The following is a 15,028-nucleotide window of genomic DNA, read 5'->3' as shown; positions in this document are numbered from 1 at the left end:
ATCACCATGAATAAGATTCCAAATGAGGATAAGTTAATTAAAATAAGTAAGGTGTTAGTATTAGGCTTGAATTCCAGTTATGTACAAATTATTATTATTATTGGCCAATCCGAAGTAAATGTACCCACCTCATTTAATCCACTACACCCATACCTTTCCTACAAACTAAAACAGATCCCTACTGATTTACGCGTACTCCAAAGTCAGCAAAAGACAAAAAAGGGCAATAGAAGCAGTAGATACCGAATAAAAATGGTTGACGGAATAACCGGACTCCGTTGTTACGATATCTTAGAAAATAGGATAAATAAGAAATTAAAAAACAATAGTAAACTGGTAGTATTTAACAGATTTATTTATACAAAAGTACAACAATTTACTAATGTTTCCAGTGCACTATTAAAAGTTACCTAGAACTAGCAGGAAATTATAAATCAGAAAATAAACATTTTTAGGTAAAAAAAGGCCATTTATAAAAAAAGAATTAAAATAAATAAAAATAATATTATTAGCCTCCCAACCATAAAAACAGACAATTGCATAACTTTAAAAACTAAAGCAATAAAAATGCCCAAATAATCAATGGATGATGTTAGAGACAAAATTTCACAATAAATAGCCTTCCAATAAGACAATTTGTAATTCAGAAAAGCTACGCCGAAAACCGTTGCAATGCATGCCAGTTCTTCAGCGGTCTTAAAAGAAAACAAGGAAGAACGCTATAGTCGAGTACCTCGACTATCAGATACCCGTTACTCAGCTAAAGGGACTAAAGGGAAATGGAGATATGCAAGCAGCAAAGCGAGATTAAAATGCGCCGCCTATCGGCGGTAGACAGATTTTAGCTTTATGGGCGTTAGAATGGGCGTGTCAAACTTTTTTTGGGGTCAACCGATAGGTATTGACGAGTATAATAGATTTCAGTTAAAATTTGTATTTGGGCGGTTTGTGGGCGTTAGAGTGGGCATGGCACGCTGCTGAAACAAAGTTGCGCTGCGTAAGAAGCTCAGGAGTCTGCACGCCAAATTTCAATAGCCTAGCTCTTATAGTTTCCGAGATCTCAGCGTTCATCAGGACAGACGGACGGACGGACATGGCTAGATCGACTCGGCTAGTGATCCTGATCAAGAATATATATACTTTATGGGATCGGAAACACTTCCTTCTGCCTGTTACATACTTTCCGACGAAGTATACCCTTTTACTCTACGAGTAACGGGTATAACAAGAGAAAATGCTAAAGTCGCCGGTCTCAACTATCAAATACCCGTTACTCAGCTAACTCCTATCGTTAATTCCTTTCGGCTGTATACAAGGTATCACAAACACGCCACTTTACGTGAAAACTAGGTGGTACTAGTGAAATTTCGTAATCATCCGATTTTCTGTATCAATATATCTCCACCCCTCTCGCACTCGGAAATGGTTTCTTTTACTTGTTACATACTTTCCGACGAATCTAGTATACCGTTTTACAATACGAAAACAAACAAAAAATAACACAAATGTTAAGTAAATTCTAACAATTGGTTTCTAAGACAACTTTAAGATATATTCTTCTGATTTATTCCAAATTTTTAATATTGTTTTAACATTCAGGGTTTCGGCTGAGGAACTTGTGAGATGGTTCCAAAGTCGCCTAGCTGGGGCAACCGAGCGGGTCGCAGTTTGCGGATAGCGGACGACCTCTCTCGAGGTCAACTGTGAATAAGCTGGTGGGATAAGTCAAACACGGTACCGTGGACGGAAACCCCAGTAAATAAACAGTCCCGGACAGCCAGCGGGTATTTTGCAACGAAGCAATACCGACGATGCGAGTTGTTCAGCCGCATCTAAATAGTTGCTTTACACAAACCCACTCCCAACACAACACCTACCCAACTCCCCTCCCAAACAACATCTCACTCCGGGCCGGACTACGGTGTAATACGGACCGTGCCAAGAGTCAGCCTGGCTGGGGGCCCGGATCAAAAATAGCCCAGTCTCAAACGGTGTGCTCAGGGACATGGCGACCCCCTGTTCTAACTATCGCCTTAGCCGGGCATCGCGAATCTCTGCCCGGGCGGACTTTTCCCCTTCTCCGCAACTCGTGGGAGCAAATTATAGATCAAAAAACAGAAGACAAAAAAACAAAAGACATAGAGACGGGTACTCTTAAAAAACCCATGGATAAGACGAACACTGGTTCCACCTTCCATACCAGCACGGCCCAGAAAGGGCCGCATCCCAAACTGGGGATGATGGGTGGCAGAAAGCCAACCGCAAACGCCTCCGCTACGTGCGCATCTGCGAAAAAAACAACGGCAGGCACTGCCAAGGCGCTCGGGCCACCCGCTGGTGCTAAATATACATACGCAAAAAGGCGGACTGCCGCCCAGACTCTGCGCTCACACACCAGGAGCACCGTTGCCACGCCTTCGCCTGAATGGCTAAAGAAGGTAGAGTGGGCAAGGAAGGTGCTCCCAAACTACGGGCAGGAAAAGCCCACTCAAGAGGCGACTCAGGCGAAAAGGCAGCGATCCCTCGAACTACCCGGGCCATCGGCGAAGAGATCTAAGATCCAGCCATCGGTCTCTTTCGCCGAAATCACGAAGAATCGTGTATTACTTGGCCTGATTGACAGGGGAAATCCGGAGGGCAGGATCCCCAAAAACAAGTGGAAGGCAGTGGAGTCCCACCTTTCCCTCATTTGCCTGCGCATGGTACGAGAGAAGCCAGGCACCTCGCCCTGCTGCATGGACGCGGGCTGGTACCAGGGCAGCGTCAAGGTGGTAGCATGCGACAGTCAGCGGTCGGCTGATATGTACAAAGAGGCGACAAGCAAGCTCGGCGAGGTTTACGAAGGGGCGAACATCGTTGCGCTCGACTGGTGCGATGTCCCCAGTAGACCCCGAGCCAGGATCTGGCTTCCAGCAGCGATCAAGACGCTGGAGGACATCCTCTTCATGTTGCAAGAATGCAACCTGCACCTCCCCACGAAGGACTGGAAAGTCGTCAAGGTGGAGGAGCATGAAGGGGATGTCAACCAGGCGGTTTTGGTCCTGAACAAGGAGTCAGTAGCTCCGATCGAGACTGCTCGTGGAGTGCTGAACTTCGGGTTCACATTAAAGTGTATAAGGGCGACTCCAACGCCGCTAGCAGCTCTGCCGGCAACCCAGCCGAGCAGGTGCTTGCTGAGGAGTTGGAGGCACCTGGTGGGCCGGAGGACGGCTACTCTACCGATTCGTCGCTAAGCAGAGAGATGCGTGCGCTCGGACTGGCAATCGAGGACGTGGACCTCAGCGACACAGAGGAGGCCGACGTCACTGTGGTGGAGGTTGAAGCTGTAGATGTCATTAAGACTTCTACAAATAAACCTTCACCACAGTATGCTTCGCCTGACAGAAGGCGGAGCCGACCTAGTCCTCGTACAGGAACCTTGGGTTGTAGGAGGCAAGGTTGCTGGACTAGGAACAAAGGAATACAAGCTTATGCTTGACCCCAAAGAAGGTAAAATTCGAACCTGCATATTAGCCAAAAGGCATCTTAGTATATTTCTACTTCGCAATTACAGCAACGGAGACAACACCGCAGTAAGCCTGGAGCTGCAGAGTGACTCTATAAGGGTTCTATCGGCCTATTTGGCCTTTGAGAAGGAAAACCCCCCAGATGCGCTGGTCAGAGGACTAGCAGAGGAATGCGAAAAGCTCAAGAACGGATTGGTAATAGGCTGTGACGCCAACGCCCATCACACCCAGTGGGTTTGCCCAAACAACAACGACAGAGGTGAGTCTCTTTTTGATTTTATTCTAAGCTCGAACCTATTCTTATGCAATAGGGGCAATGCCCCTACTTTCATAACTAGAGGTCGCCAAACGATCACAGATCTAACTTTGGTATCAAATTCACTCGTAGGCGCAGTCAAAAACTGGGCAGTCTCTGACGAGCACTCCTTTTCGGACCATAGATTCATAGAAACTGTATAGTCCCTTGATTCGCCCTTGCCGGTCAGCTTCGCTAACCCCAGACGAGCCGACTGGCACAGATACAAAGAAGTTCTGACAAATATCCTACCCATGGAACCGTCAGAAAACATCACAAACCCACAGGAGCTGGACGAAACAGTATACAAATTCACAGAGGCATGCAACACTGCCTTTAAAGTGGCATGCCCCACAGAGAAACCAAGAGGAAGGAAAAAACCCCCCTGGTGGACCCAACAACTATCTATCCTCAGAACCAACTGCAGATGCCTGTTTAACAGAGCAAAGGCGGGAAATGAGGACACCAATTGGCTGAACTATAAGTTTGAACTAGCCTCCTACAAAAAGGCCATTAGAAGAGCAAAACGAACGGCATGGCAGACCTTCTGCTCTGACATAGAAAAAACAACTGATGCCGCAAGGCTCAGGAAAATACTCTCTAAGACAGCCGCGCCTTTGGGCTATCTTCAAAAAGCAGATGGATCATGTTCAGACTCCAGTAAAGAGTCCTTGGACCTGCTCCTAGACGCTCACTTCCCGGGGAGCCAACAAGCAGGTCATCCACCTGAAAGAGGAGCAGGAGAGGGAATCGAAATAGATCCACTCCTATCAGACCGCAACATGAAATGGTTCATTCATAGTTTCAAACCATACAAATCGCCGGGACCGGACGGGATAACCCCGGCTCACATCCAGCAAGCAGGACAAATAGCCATAAACTGGTTGAAAAAATCTTCCAATCCATCCTGGCGGTAGGAGAACTACCAACAGCATGGCAAGAAACAAAGGTGGTTTTCATTCCCAAGGCAGGGAAGGCCACTCACACCACAGCAAAGGATTTTAGGCCAATAAGCTTAACATCATTCCTGCTTAAGAGCTTTGAAAGAATGATAAGCCTACACATAAGGGCCACCGTAGACCCGACACAAATATCAGAAGCACAACACGCTTACACCAAAGGTAAGTCAACCGAATCGGCGCTACACTTGGTGGTAAACAGCATCGAGAAATCACTCAACATCAAGGAATACACACTGATCGCCTTCCTGGATATAGAGGGAACCTTCAATAACGTGCTTCCCACTGCTATAACAGAATCTCTCACAGAACTAGGGGTTGAGCCGCCAATGGTGAGGCTAATCCATAAATTGCTGATAAGCAGAATGGTCACAGCCACACTAGGGACCTCAACCCAGACTAGACTAGTGAACAGAGGTACCCCGCAAGGAGGTGTACTACCTCTTGTGGAATATCGCAGTAAATAAACTTCTGCGGATTCTGGAGGGAGGAGGTTGTAAGGTCGTGGCATACGCAGACGACGTCGCCATCATCTTTAATGGAAAATATCCACAAACACTTTGCGATCTTATGACCGCTAAACTTAAAATGCTATCGGAATGGACGATAGCGAACGGACTCGGGGTAAATCCCTCGAAAACAGAACTTGTTCTATTTACAAATAGGTACAAAATTCCACAACTTAACCCACCCATTTTAAACAATTGTAATCTCTCCTTTAGCGATCACGCCAGGTACTTGGGGTTAGTACTAGATAAACGCCTCAAATGGGGCTTAAAAAAACCAAGAGAGAACCAAAAAAGCGACCATTGCACTTTACTCCTGTAAAAAAGCAATCGGGCTAAGATGGGGCATGTCCCCAAGAATAGTTAACTGGATATACACAGCGGTAGTCAAGCCAATCCTACTGTACGGAGTGGCTCTGTGGTGGACCGCCTTGCACAAGCAATGCATACTGACTCCTCTAAACAAAGTACAGCGAATGGCGGCTTTGTGTATTAGTGGAGCCCTTCGAACCACCCCGAATGAAGCGCTGAATGCGATCTTGAACCTCCCTAGCCTGGACTTAGCAGGCATGGAAAGGGCCAAATCGGCAGCTATTCGACCGAGGGACACAGGGCAGTGGAAAGCCCATTTCATGGCCATGCTAAAATTCTCCAGTATGATAAATCGATTCCGAAGATCACGGATCTCTGCAAATCTATTGAGCCCGATTCTCCTAAGCGTAAAAAGATCGCGGTCGATAGACAACCCACGGTAGCCGCTAGTGTAACTCTCTCTGGCGATCCGGGGTCTGCAGCACAGCAGTCGATCTCAGCCGCCGCGCAAATGGTACTGAGATCGAAAGCTAAAAAAGATTCGGTTTCCGAATGCAAAGGACGCGAGATTTTGCCGCATGAGACGCCCGAAAAATCTGCTATAAACAGTACTTTAATAATTCCAACGCCGCATGTTGACTTAACGCCCGGAGTACCGAATGAAACTGGTAGTGCAGCCGTAAATGCCGTAGTACCTAAACCTGTCACATGCGTGGTACCTAAAACAGTCACCTGTGTACCGCAGCGGAAACAAATTTTTGTTTCTCGGCTAAATCCTGACCTTTCATCGCTGGACATTACGGCCTATATCCGTAACAAAGTTCAGATTGATGATCTAAAGGTTGAACGATTTAATTTTCCATATGCTAGGGAAGTATCATCTTTTAAGATCGGTGTTCCCTGTGCTCATTTTGCAACTATGTGCTCGGCCAATTTTTGGCCTGTTGGCATTTTTGTTAAAGAGTACGAAGCTAAAAAAAAGAAAATTCGTTCAAAGGAAGTTGGAAATCCCTTTAAAGAGCCATCCACATCTACATCCTCATCTATCTCAAAAAACTAGATTCTTTTCTTCAGCTTTATTATCAGAATACAAGAGGTTTACAAAGTAAGTTGACCAAATTGTATACTGATAGTTTTTCCTTGTCTTCCCATGTTATTGTTTTTACTGAAACCTGGTTAAAACCGGAAGTTCTAAGTTCCGAAGTTTTTTCAAGTAAGTACACAACTTACAGGCTTGATCGTCCGTCCCGACGTGGAGGTGGAGTTTTAATTGCAGTTGACTCAGAATTAACGTCTGAAGTAATAACGTCCGACGAAATAAATGACATTGAATTTCTGTGTATAAAACTATCCCTTCCGGGTATTTCTATATACATAACATGTTCATATATTCCGCCATCATCGGAATTCCCGACATATGCGAATCATCTGTCCGCTATCCAGTTTATTTCAAGTAAACTATCAGATAGGGATCAGTTAATAGTTTTAGGTGACTTTAATATACCTAGGGCGACATGGTCCACCGTCGAAACCTCAAATATATTGTTACCTTCAACGCAGCATGATTTTCTTGACGGTTTGCTTGATATTTCATTGTCTCAAGTAAATCATGTATTAAATTTCTTAGGACGATTACTGGATCTATGCTTTGTTTCCAGTCCAGATTGTGTCTGCATAGCTAGAACCTCTGCAATTACTTTACCAGAAGACCCTTATCACCCAACGCTAGAGCTGACTATTGACACGGGTACAAAAGTGTGTGAAGTATCTGAAAAAATAGCTAAACGCATCCCCTGCTTTCGTAAAGCGAACTTTGCACTCATTAATAGCCTTATAGCTTGCTCGGATTGGTCCAATCTGTACTTAAGTACTAATATAAATGAAGCGGTTATTATATTTTATAACATATTAAACGAAGTTTTTGATACATGCGTTCCTACGTATTATCCTAAAATTTCAAACCAACCTCCGTGGTTTAACAAAGAGCTGGCACGACTTAAAAATGTAAAGTCTAGACTCTACAAAAAGTTTAGAGCTTCAGGTTCACAAGCTGCCTTTTCCCGATACTTAAGTGCTCGGTCTGATTTCACCGTGCTTAACGCCCAGTGTTATAAAAACTATTTAGCTCGTTGCAAGACCCAGTTTACACTGGATCCAAAACAGTTTTATAATTTTGTTAACACAAAGCGTAAATCTTCTAGTTACCCATCATCACTTAAATTTGAAAATTCGGCTGCTAGCACTGATCAAGCCATAGCCGATCTTTTTGCTCAGTTTTTTCAAACCACCTATTCAACATCAAGTCATCCAGATCAGTCTTACCCATATGTCATTCCTAAATCAAACTTTATTTGTTGTCCTGTTATAAGTAAAAGCTCACTTCTTTTAGAATTGCAAAGGGTCAAACCAGTCTACTCTCCGGGTCCTGACGGAGTCCCTGGATGTGTGCTTAGGTATTGCGCTGAGACTTTGTGTAGACCATTGCACAAACTGTTTACTTTGTCTTTAGAAACATCCGATTTCCCACACAGGGAAGGAATCGTTTATTATCCCGCTTCATAAAAAAGGGAGTAAATTGAACGCATGTAATTACAGAGGTATTTCAAAGCTATCAGCTATACCGAAGCTCTTTGAGAACATTATTACGCCTCATTTACAACACAGTTGTAGGTCCCTTATTTCCTCTTGTCAACACGGATTTATAAAACGTAGGTCAACGACAACCAACCTTTTGGAGTTTACTTCATTTGTTATAGGAGGTTTTAGAAAGAATCGTCAGACTGATGTGGTCTACACTGATTTTAGTAAGGCGTTTGATTCTGTAAGTCACCCGATTTTAGTCCGGAAATTGGACCTTTTAGGATTTTCAGGTGATCTTCTTAGGTGGATTTTAAGTTATTTGAATGATAGGACTCAAAGGGTCATTTTTAAAAACTCTTTGTCATCCCTAATCCGAGTTACTTCCGGTGTACCACAAGGAAGTCATCTCGGTCCGCTCCTGTTTACATTATTTATAAATGACCTTCCATTAGTCTTATCGAAGTCACGGGTTCTTATGTACGCAGATGACGTTAAGTTGTGCCTGCAATATAATGACCCCGCACAAAGTTTAGCTTTACAATCGGATCTAAATGCATTTCAAACATGGTGCATGGATAATGAATTGAATTTAAATGGTTCTAAGTGTAAACTAATGACCTTTTTTCGTGTCAGCCCCCACTACTCAACGTATACTTTGAGTGGTTGTGCGTTAGATAGGATAACGCATGCTGACGACCTTGGATTCTACATGGATCCTAGACTTAAATTTTCCGATCACATTACTACTATGGTAAATAAAGCCAGGGGCGTGCTTGCATTTATCAAAAGGTGGTCGAAGGAATTCGATGATCCCTATGTCACAAAGACCTTGTTTATTTCATTAGTCCGACCAATTCTTGAGTACTGCGCTCCTGTTTGGAGTCCCCAATATGGGGTGCATATAGACCGGATTGAGTCTGTGCAAAAAAACTTCTTAATATTTGCCTTACGGAGACTTAACTGGGATACAAGCCTATTACTACTAATTAACTTACTTCTAATTAACTTACCATCGTTAGCTAACCGTAGAACTATGCTTGGTATTACGTTTATTAAAAATCTTATTCATGGTGATGTAGAGAGTCCCGAGTTACTGGGTCGCCTGCATTTTAATGTGCCAAATAGATTCACTAGAAACTATATTCCTTTAGTATTAAATCACTGTATCTCTAATTACGCAATGCATGAACCTTTTAGAGTACTTTGCAATGATTATAATAGACTATATCATCTAATATCTACTACTGACTCACTTCCTATCTTTAAATCAATAATACTATCCTCCCTAGTAACTAATTAGTTTTACTTGATGTATTTTGTCTATTCGTATATTGACCTGTATTTTTAATTGTCTATTGTTACATTGTCTTTTTCTTTGTCCGCGTTTATGTTTACTCGCCCAAAACGGTGATGGGCTCCGCGCGTAACAAGCTTTGCTTGGTGTCGTAGGGCCACTTGTTTGTACTGACCATAATGCATCAACGTCCAATAAATAGACACACACCCTTTGAGGCCCTGATTCCTGATAGAGAGGAATGGGAACCGGGCCGACCGGGCACGACGGACGCAATCTGTTTCTATACAGATAGCTCCAAATTAGAAGGACACGTCGGCGGAGGTGTATACTCCGCACAATTAGATATCAGGAAGTCATTCAGGCTCCCGGACCACTGTAGCGTCTTTCAGGCGGAGGTCCACGCTATAAAAGAAGCACTAACCTGTTTAAGGAACCTTAGCCTCCAGAGAGGACACCTAAACATATATAGTGACAGCCAAGCGGCTATTAAGTCGATCTACTCGACAAACACCAACTCTCGTACAATAGCAGACTGTCGCAGATCTCTCCACGAGATGGCAAATCAGTTTACTATCAGCCTAATATGGGTTCCGGGTCACCGGGACATCGTAGGCAACTGCATAGCGGACGAATTAGCCAGGCAGGGCACAACCAAGCCTCTCCTACCAGGAGAGGAAAATGTCGGTATGCCCATGGCTTCTTGCAAGCTAAACATAAAAAACCACTTCAACACACTAGCCAACACCCATTGGCAAAACGCACCACAGTGTCGCATCTCTCACCAGACATGGCCTGTGATAAACAACAAAAGAACCTCGGAGTTACTCAAGCTCAGCCGCACAGAGTGTGGCATGTTGATCCGAGCTCTTACAGGCCACTGGCTTGTTGGCGCGCATGCCGGCAGGCTAAAAGCCCCGCAAAATGATTTCTGCAGAAGCTGTAGGGACGAGGAAGAAGTGGAAACGGTAGAACACCTTCTCTGCTTCTGCCCAGCCCTATGCAGACTCAGACTGAAACACTTAGGAAGCCCCTTCATCGACGATCTTACCGAAATATCGGAGATTAATCTCAAAAGCATAAGTGCCTTTATTAAATCTTCCGGGTGGAAGACATGCTGATCAGCTTAACACAAGCTGAAACTATTAGAAACGGGACCCTAGAGAAGGAAGAAACGAGATCATGCGGTATCACAACGGACCCATTGAGGTCTAAGTGTGTCGGACTTTAGTCCGACAGCCGCCCTAACCTAACCTAACCTAACCTAACATTCAGGGTATTCCCTAAGCTGTTGAATTGCTGAATTGTTGAATTTTGGTCAGCTGTTAATCAGCTGTCCCATACGAAGTCAGAAATTTCAGAAATTCAACAGCCTCTGGGCTAAGTAAGTGGGTAACTCTAGTCACTTGTAAACCTGGAGGAATTTTTTGGTGAATTCTTGGCATTTTCCTTAATTTTAAACATAATCTTTGGTAAACACAGACTGACAACTTGACAATCTAACAAACAGCTGACATCTTAAAATTGAAAATTCAACAGGGAACTTATGGGTCGCTCCCTTAATTGCTGAAATTTTCTGTTGAATTTTCAACAATTCAGCAATTCGACAGTTTAAGGAATACCCTTATTGTTTAACATCATATTAAAACGGTACTTTTAAAGTTTTATACAATTATCTTTAAAGGAAGCAATGTTGATCTGATCATTCTTATGGCAGCTGTATGGTATAGTTGACCAATCCGAAGGATTTTATATTTAAATGCGTTTTGACAAAAAACAACGACGGAGAAAGTTTTACTTTCATATCTTTAAAATTGAGGGAGCTTTTAATTTTGGCCAGAAAAATTAGTCAAGCCGTTGTAATTAATCTTGTCACTCTTTTCGAGATATCAGCGTTTATATGGACGATTTTTTGAAGTTTGTGGGCGGTTTGTGTGAGTCAGATTGGGCGTAGCTCACTGACGAAATAAACTTGCGCTGCGTAGGAATCTCTAGAGTCTGCATGCCTAATCCTAGTATAGCAGCTTTTATAGTTTTCGAGATCACAGCGTTCATACGGACAGACGGGCAGACGGACAGACGGACAGATGGACAGCCGGACATGGACATCGACTAGTGATCCTGATCAAGAATATATATACATTATAAAAAATAAATAAAAAATAAAAGGGTGTCATTGGGATTCGAACCTGCGTCAAAACGATTTTTATATGATGGACGTTGATGCACTACGAGCAGTACAAACAAGTTGCCCAACGACACCAAGCACGTGCTTGTTACGCGCGGGGCCCTTTTATCAATTTGGGCAAAAAATACGAGTTTCGCGAGGAAGTTACAAAAAACAAATAGAGACGGGACACAAATGAAAATAAAAGAAGCATCTAAGAATGAAGCAAATGAGTTAAAATATTAGTTTTTAATACCGGGATAGAAGTTGAAGTGCAAATTAAATGATAAAGGTTGTTATAATTATTACATAGAACGCGAAAGGGCTCGTGCAGACAAAAATTAGATGTACATCGTGGCAAATTTAGGGGATAATAATTTCGTGTTAGTCTAACAGGAACATTGAAAGTTAGGCGGTTTACAAGTTCTACAGAATCAATATCACCTCTTATAAGATTTTGCATAAAAATAGTACCAAGCATTGTTCTACGATTTGCAAGGGTAGGTAAATTAAGCAATAGTAATCTACTCTGATAGGAAGGTAGCCTTATGTTTTGATCCCAGTTCAAACTACGAAGGGCAAAAAGAAGAAATTTTTTTTGTAGCGACTCAATACGGTCAATATGCACTTGATATTGTGGACTCCAAACCGAAGAACAATATTCCAAAATAGGACGGACAAGGGAGGTATATAATAATTTGGTTGTATAAGGGTCATCAAATTCTTTTGACCAACGCTTTATAAACCCAAGAACACTCATGGCCTTGCTGACAGTGGCAGTCAAATTTAAGTTTTGGGTCCAGAAGAACGCCTAAGTCATTTACTGAATATATACGGTCGAGTGGCGTATTTTGAAGAGAGTAACTAACAAAAGTAGGAGTACCCCTATGAAAAGTCATAACGTTGCATTTAAGGCATTTCAAATTTAAAAGGTTATACTCACACCATCCCTGAAAACAATCAATATCTGACTGTAAGTTGAAACCCAACGCTATATCATTATGTGATAAACAAAGCTTAACATCATCAGCATACATTAGTACACGAGAGTGTGTTATGATAGAGGGAAGATCGTTAATAAACAAAGTAAACAGCAAGGGGCCCAAATGACTACCCTGAGGCACTCCAGATGTCACATAGATCAGTTTTGAGGCAGCGTTCTTGAATATAACCCTCTGAGTCCTACCATTCAAATAACTTGAAATCCAAGTTAATAGATTACATGGAAACCCAAGCTGATTTAATTTGAATAAGAGAAGAGAGTGGTTGACAGAGTCAAATGCCTTACTAAAATCTGTGTATATAACGTCAGTCTGCGTTTTATTCTTAAATCCATTTATTACAATAGATGACAATTCCAGAAGGTTGGTGGTGGTCGATCTTCGCTTAACAAAACCATGCTGACACGGTGATATTAGCGAGGAACATAAATGTTGCAAATGAGAAGTAATAATACGTTCAAATGCTTTAGGAATTGCCGACAATTTAGAAATACCTCTGTAATTCTGGGCATCCGCCTTCGCACCCTTTTTGTGAAGTGGAATGATAAAAGAGTCCTTCCAGATAGTAGGAAAAACTGAAGATGAAATAGACAGATTAAAAAATTTAAGAATCGGTTTACATATGGTTGACGCACAAAACTTAAGCACACACCCGGGGAGTCCATCAGGACCGGGAGAATAAGTTGGCGTTGTTTTTTCTAAGTCTCTTACGAGAGAAATTTCCGTAATTTCAGGGGTAAAGATACAATTTGCCTTATTTAAGGGATTAGGGTAGTTAGAATTTGACCAAGCAGCCGAACTATAAGTAGTTTGGAAAAACTCGGCAAATAAATCAGCAATTTCAGAATCCGTCGATGCCTCCATTGAGTTAAAACGTACCGATGAAGGCAATGCTGACGTCTTACGCTTGGCATTGACAAAGTTATAAAACTGCTTCGGATCATTTGAAAATTCCAATTTACATCTACTTAAATACATAGAATAGCAATGACTATTGAGAACATTAAAATCCTATCGAGCCACCACATATTTCGAAAAATCAGATGGCTTACCCGATTTCTTATACTTTTTATAAGTGTTTGTCTTAAGGTTTTTAAGTCTTTGAAGCGCATTAGTAAACCAAGGTGGCCTGTTTGTCTTTGAAGGAAAACTATCAGGAACGCATTCATTAAAAAAGGTATTTAACACTATATAGAAGTGTTCAGTGGCACTTTCAATATCCATACAATTGTACAATTCTGTCCAATTATATTGAGAAATCATGTCGTTAAGTTTTTTATAGTTACATTTTCGGAAACATCTCACTTTAGTTTGAGAAACTAAAGGAGAGAGGGTATCAACGCATGGGAGGCAGATTGTCAATTCCATTGTTGGATGATATCGGTCTTCAGGTACAACAAGAGCGTCAATTCTAGATACCGTGACTTCAGACGGGTCTGAAACAAACACAAGATCTAGTTGTCTATTTAATGAATTCCGTATAAAGCTTACTTGCTGTAACGATAATTCTAGAAGACCATCTACAAAATCATGGGCGGATAGAGGTATAGCGACTAGTGAGTCAGTAGGAGGAGACCAAGAAATATCAGGGAGATTAAAGTCACCCAAAACAATCAAAAGGTCACTGTTAGAAAGAAGGGATAGAACAGATTTTATCGCAGACAGGTGGTGCTCATAAATTATTAAATCAGAGCCAGGTGGAATATAGGAACATGTAACAAATATTGAGAATGATTGCAAGGAAACTTTTACACTAACAAATTCAATTTCATTAGGAGTATCAGAGTGAATTCTCTCGGATGTTAGGCTAGTGCTAACGGCAATCAGCACACCGCCTCCCCTACGTGATGAGCGATCGGTCCTATAGGCATTAAAATTGTTTGACAGAACTTCATTGTCAGATATCTCTGGTTTCAGCCAAGTTTCTGTAAAAGCCAAAATATCAGCAGTAAATGCAGAGGAGTCAGCATAAAGCTTGGGTAGCTTCATATTTAGTCCCCTAACATTTTGTTAAGCCAAAAATAAACTTTTTAGTTTTTTGGCGCAGTGGAAGGTCTGTTATTTGTTCTCGGTTTATTGGGAACAAATTCTTTTATTACTAAATCATCATTAAGCCAAAAGCTTTCAGAAAGTAGTACATTAAACACATCAGGCGGAGCAAATATTTTAAACGACGATATACTACGAGCATATGAAAATCTAAATTGCTCAACTGAAATATTCTCGGATGGGAATTTTTCACGAATAAATTCCAAAACATCCTCAGATGTGGTATCTGGGGTGAACCTCGAAACAAATAATTGTTTTCTTTGTGGAACAACTGATAATTTCTTACGTCCCCCAGCAGCAGATTGCACCTCACTAAGCTGAGAGCCAGAAACGGTAACTTCTGTACCTATAGATACGGT

At 42.2% G+C, this 15,028-nt stretch overlaps 1 protein-coding gene across 17 annotated transcripts in view; it reads right to left on the bottom strand.

The window, feature by feature from the left end:
* The window catches only part of conu (Rho GTPase-activating protein conundrum), a 307,155-nt gene that overhangs the window by 98,665 nt on the left and 193,462 nt on the right, over positions 1-15,028 (bottom strand). Inside the window, exon 6 of one of the 17 annotated variants that reach the window (XM_070999140.1) lies at positions 14,032-14,056. The exons of the other annotated variants lie outside the window; for them this stretch is intronic. Coding sequence (XP_070855241.1) covers positions 14,047-14,056 — 10 coding nt within the window. The 3' untranslated portion in view covers positions 14,032-14,046. Of the gene's footprint in view, positions 1-14,031; positions 14,057-15,028 lie in introns of those variants that run through there. 17 annotated transcript variants of the gene reach the window in all.

The sequence above is a fragment of the Drosophila suzukii genome, unplaced genomic scaffold (genome assembly GCF_043229965.1).
Source record: "Drosophila suzukii unplaced genomic scaffold, CBGP_Dsuzu_IsoJpt1.0 scf_4, whole genome shotgun sequence".
Taxonomy (NCBI): domain Eukaryota; kingdom Metazoa; phylum Arthropoda; class Insecta; order Diptera; family Drosophilidae; genus Drosophila; species Drosophila suzukii.
Note: the sequence above shows the minus strand (reverse complement) of the source record. Positions and strands in the feature narration are given on the sequence as shown.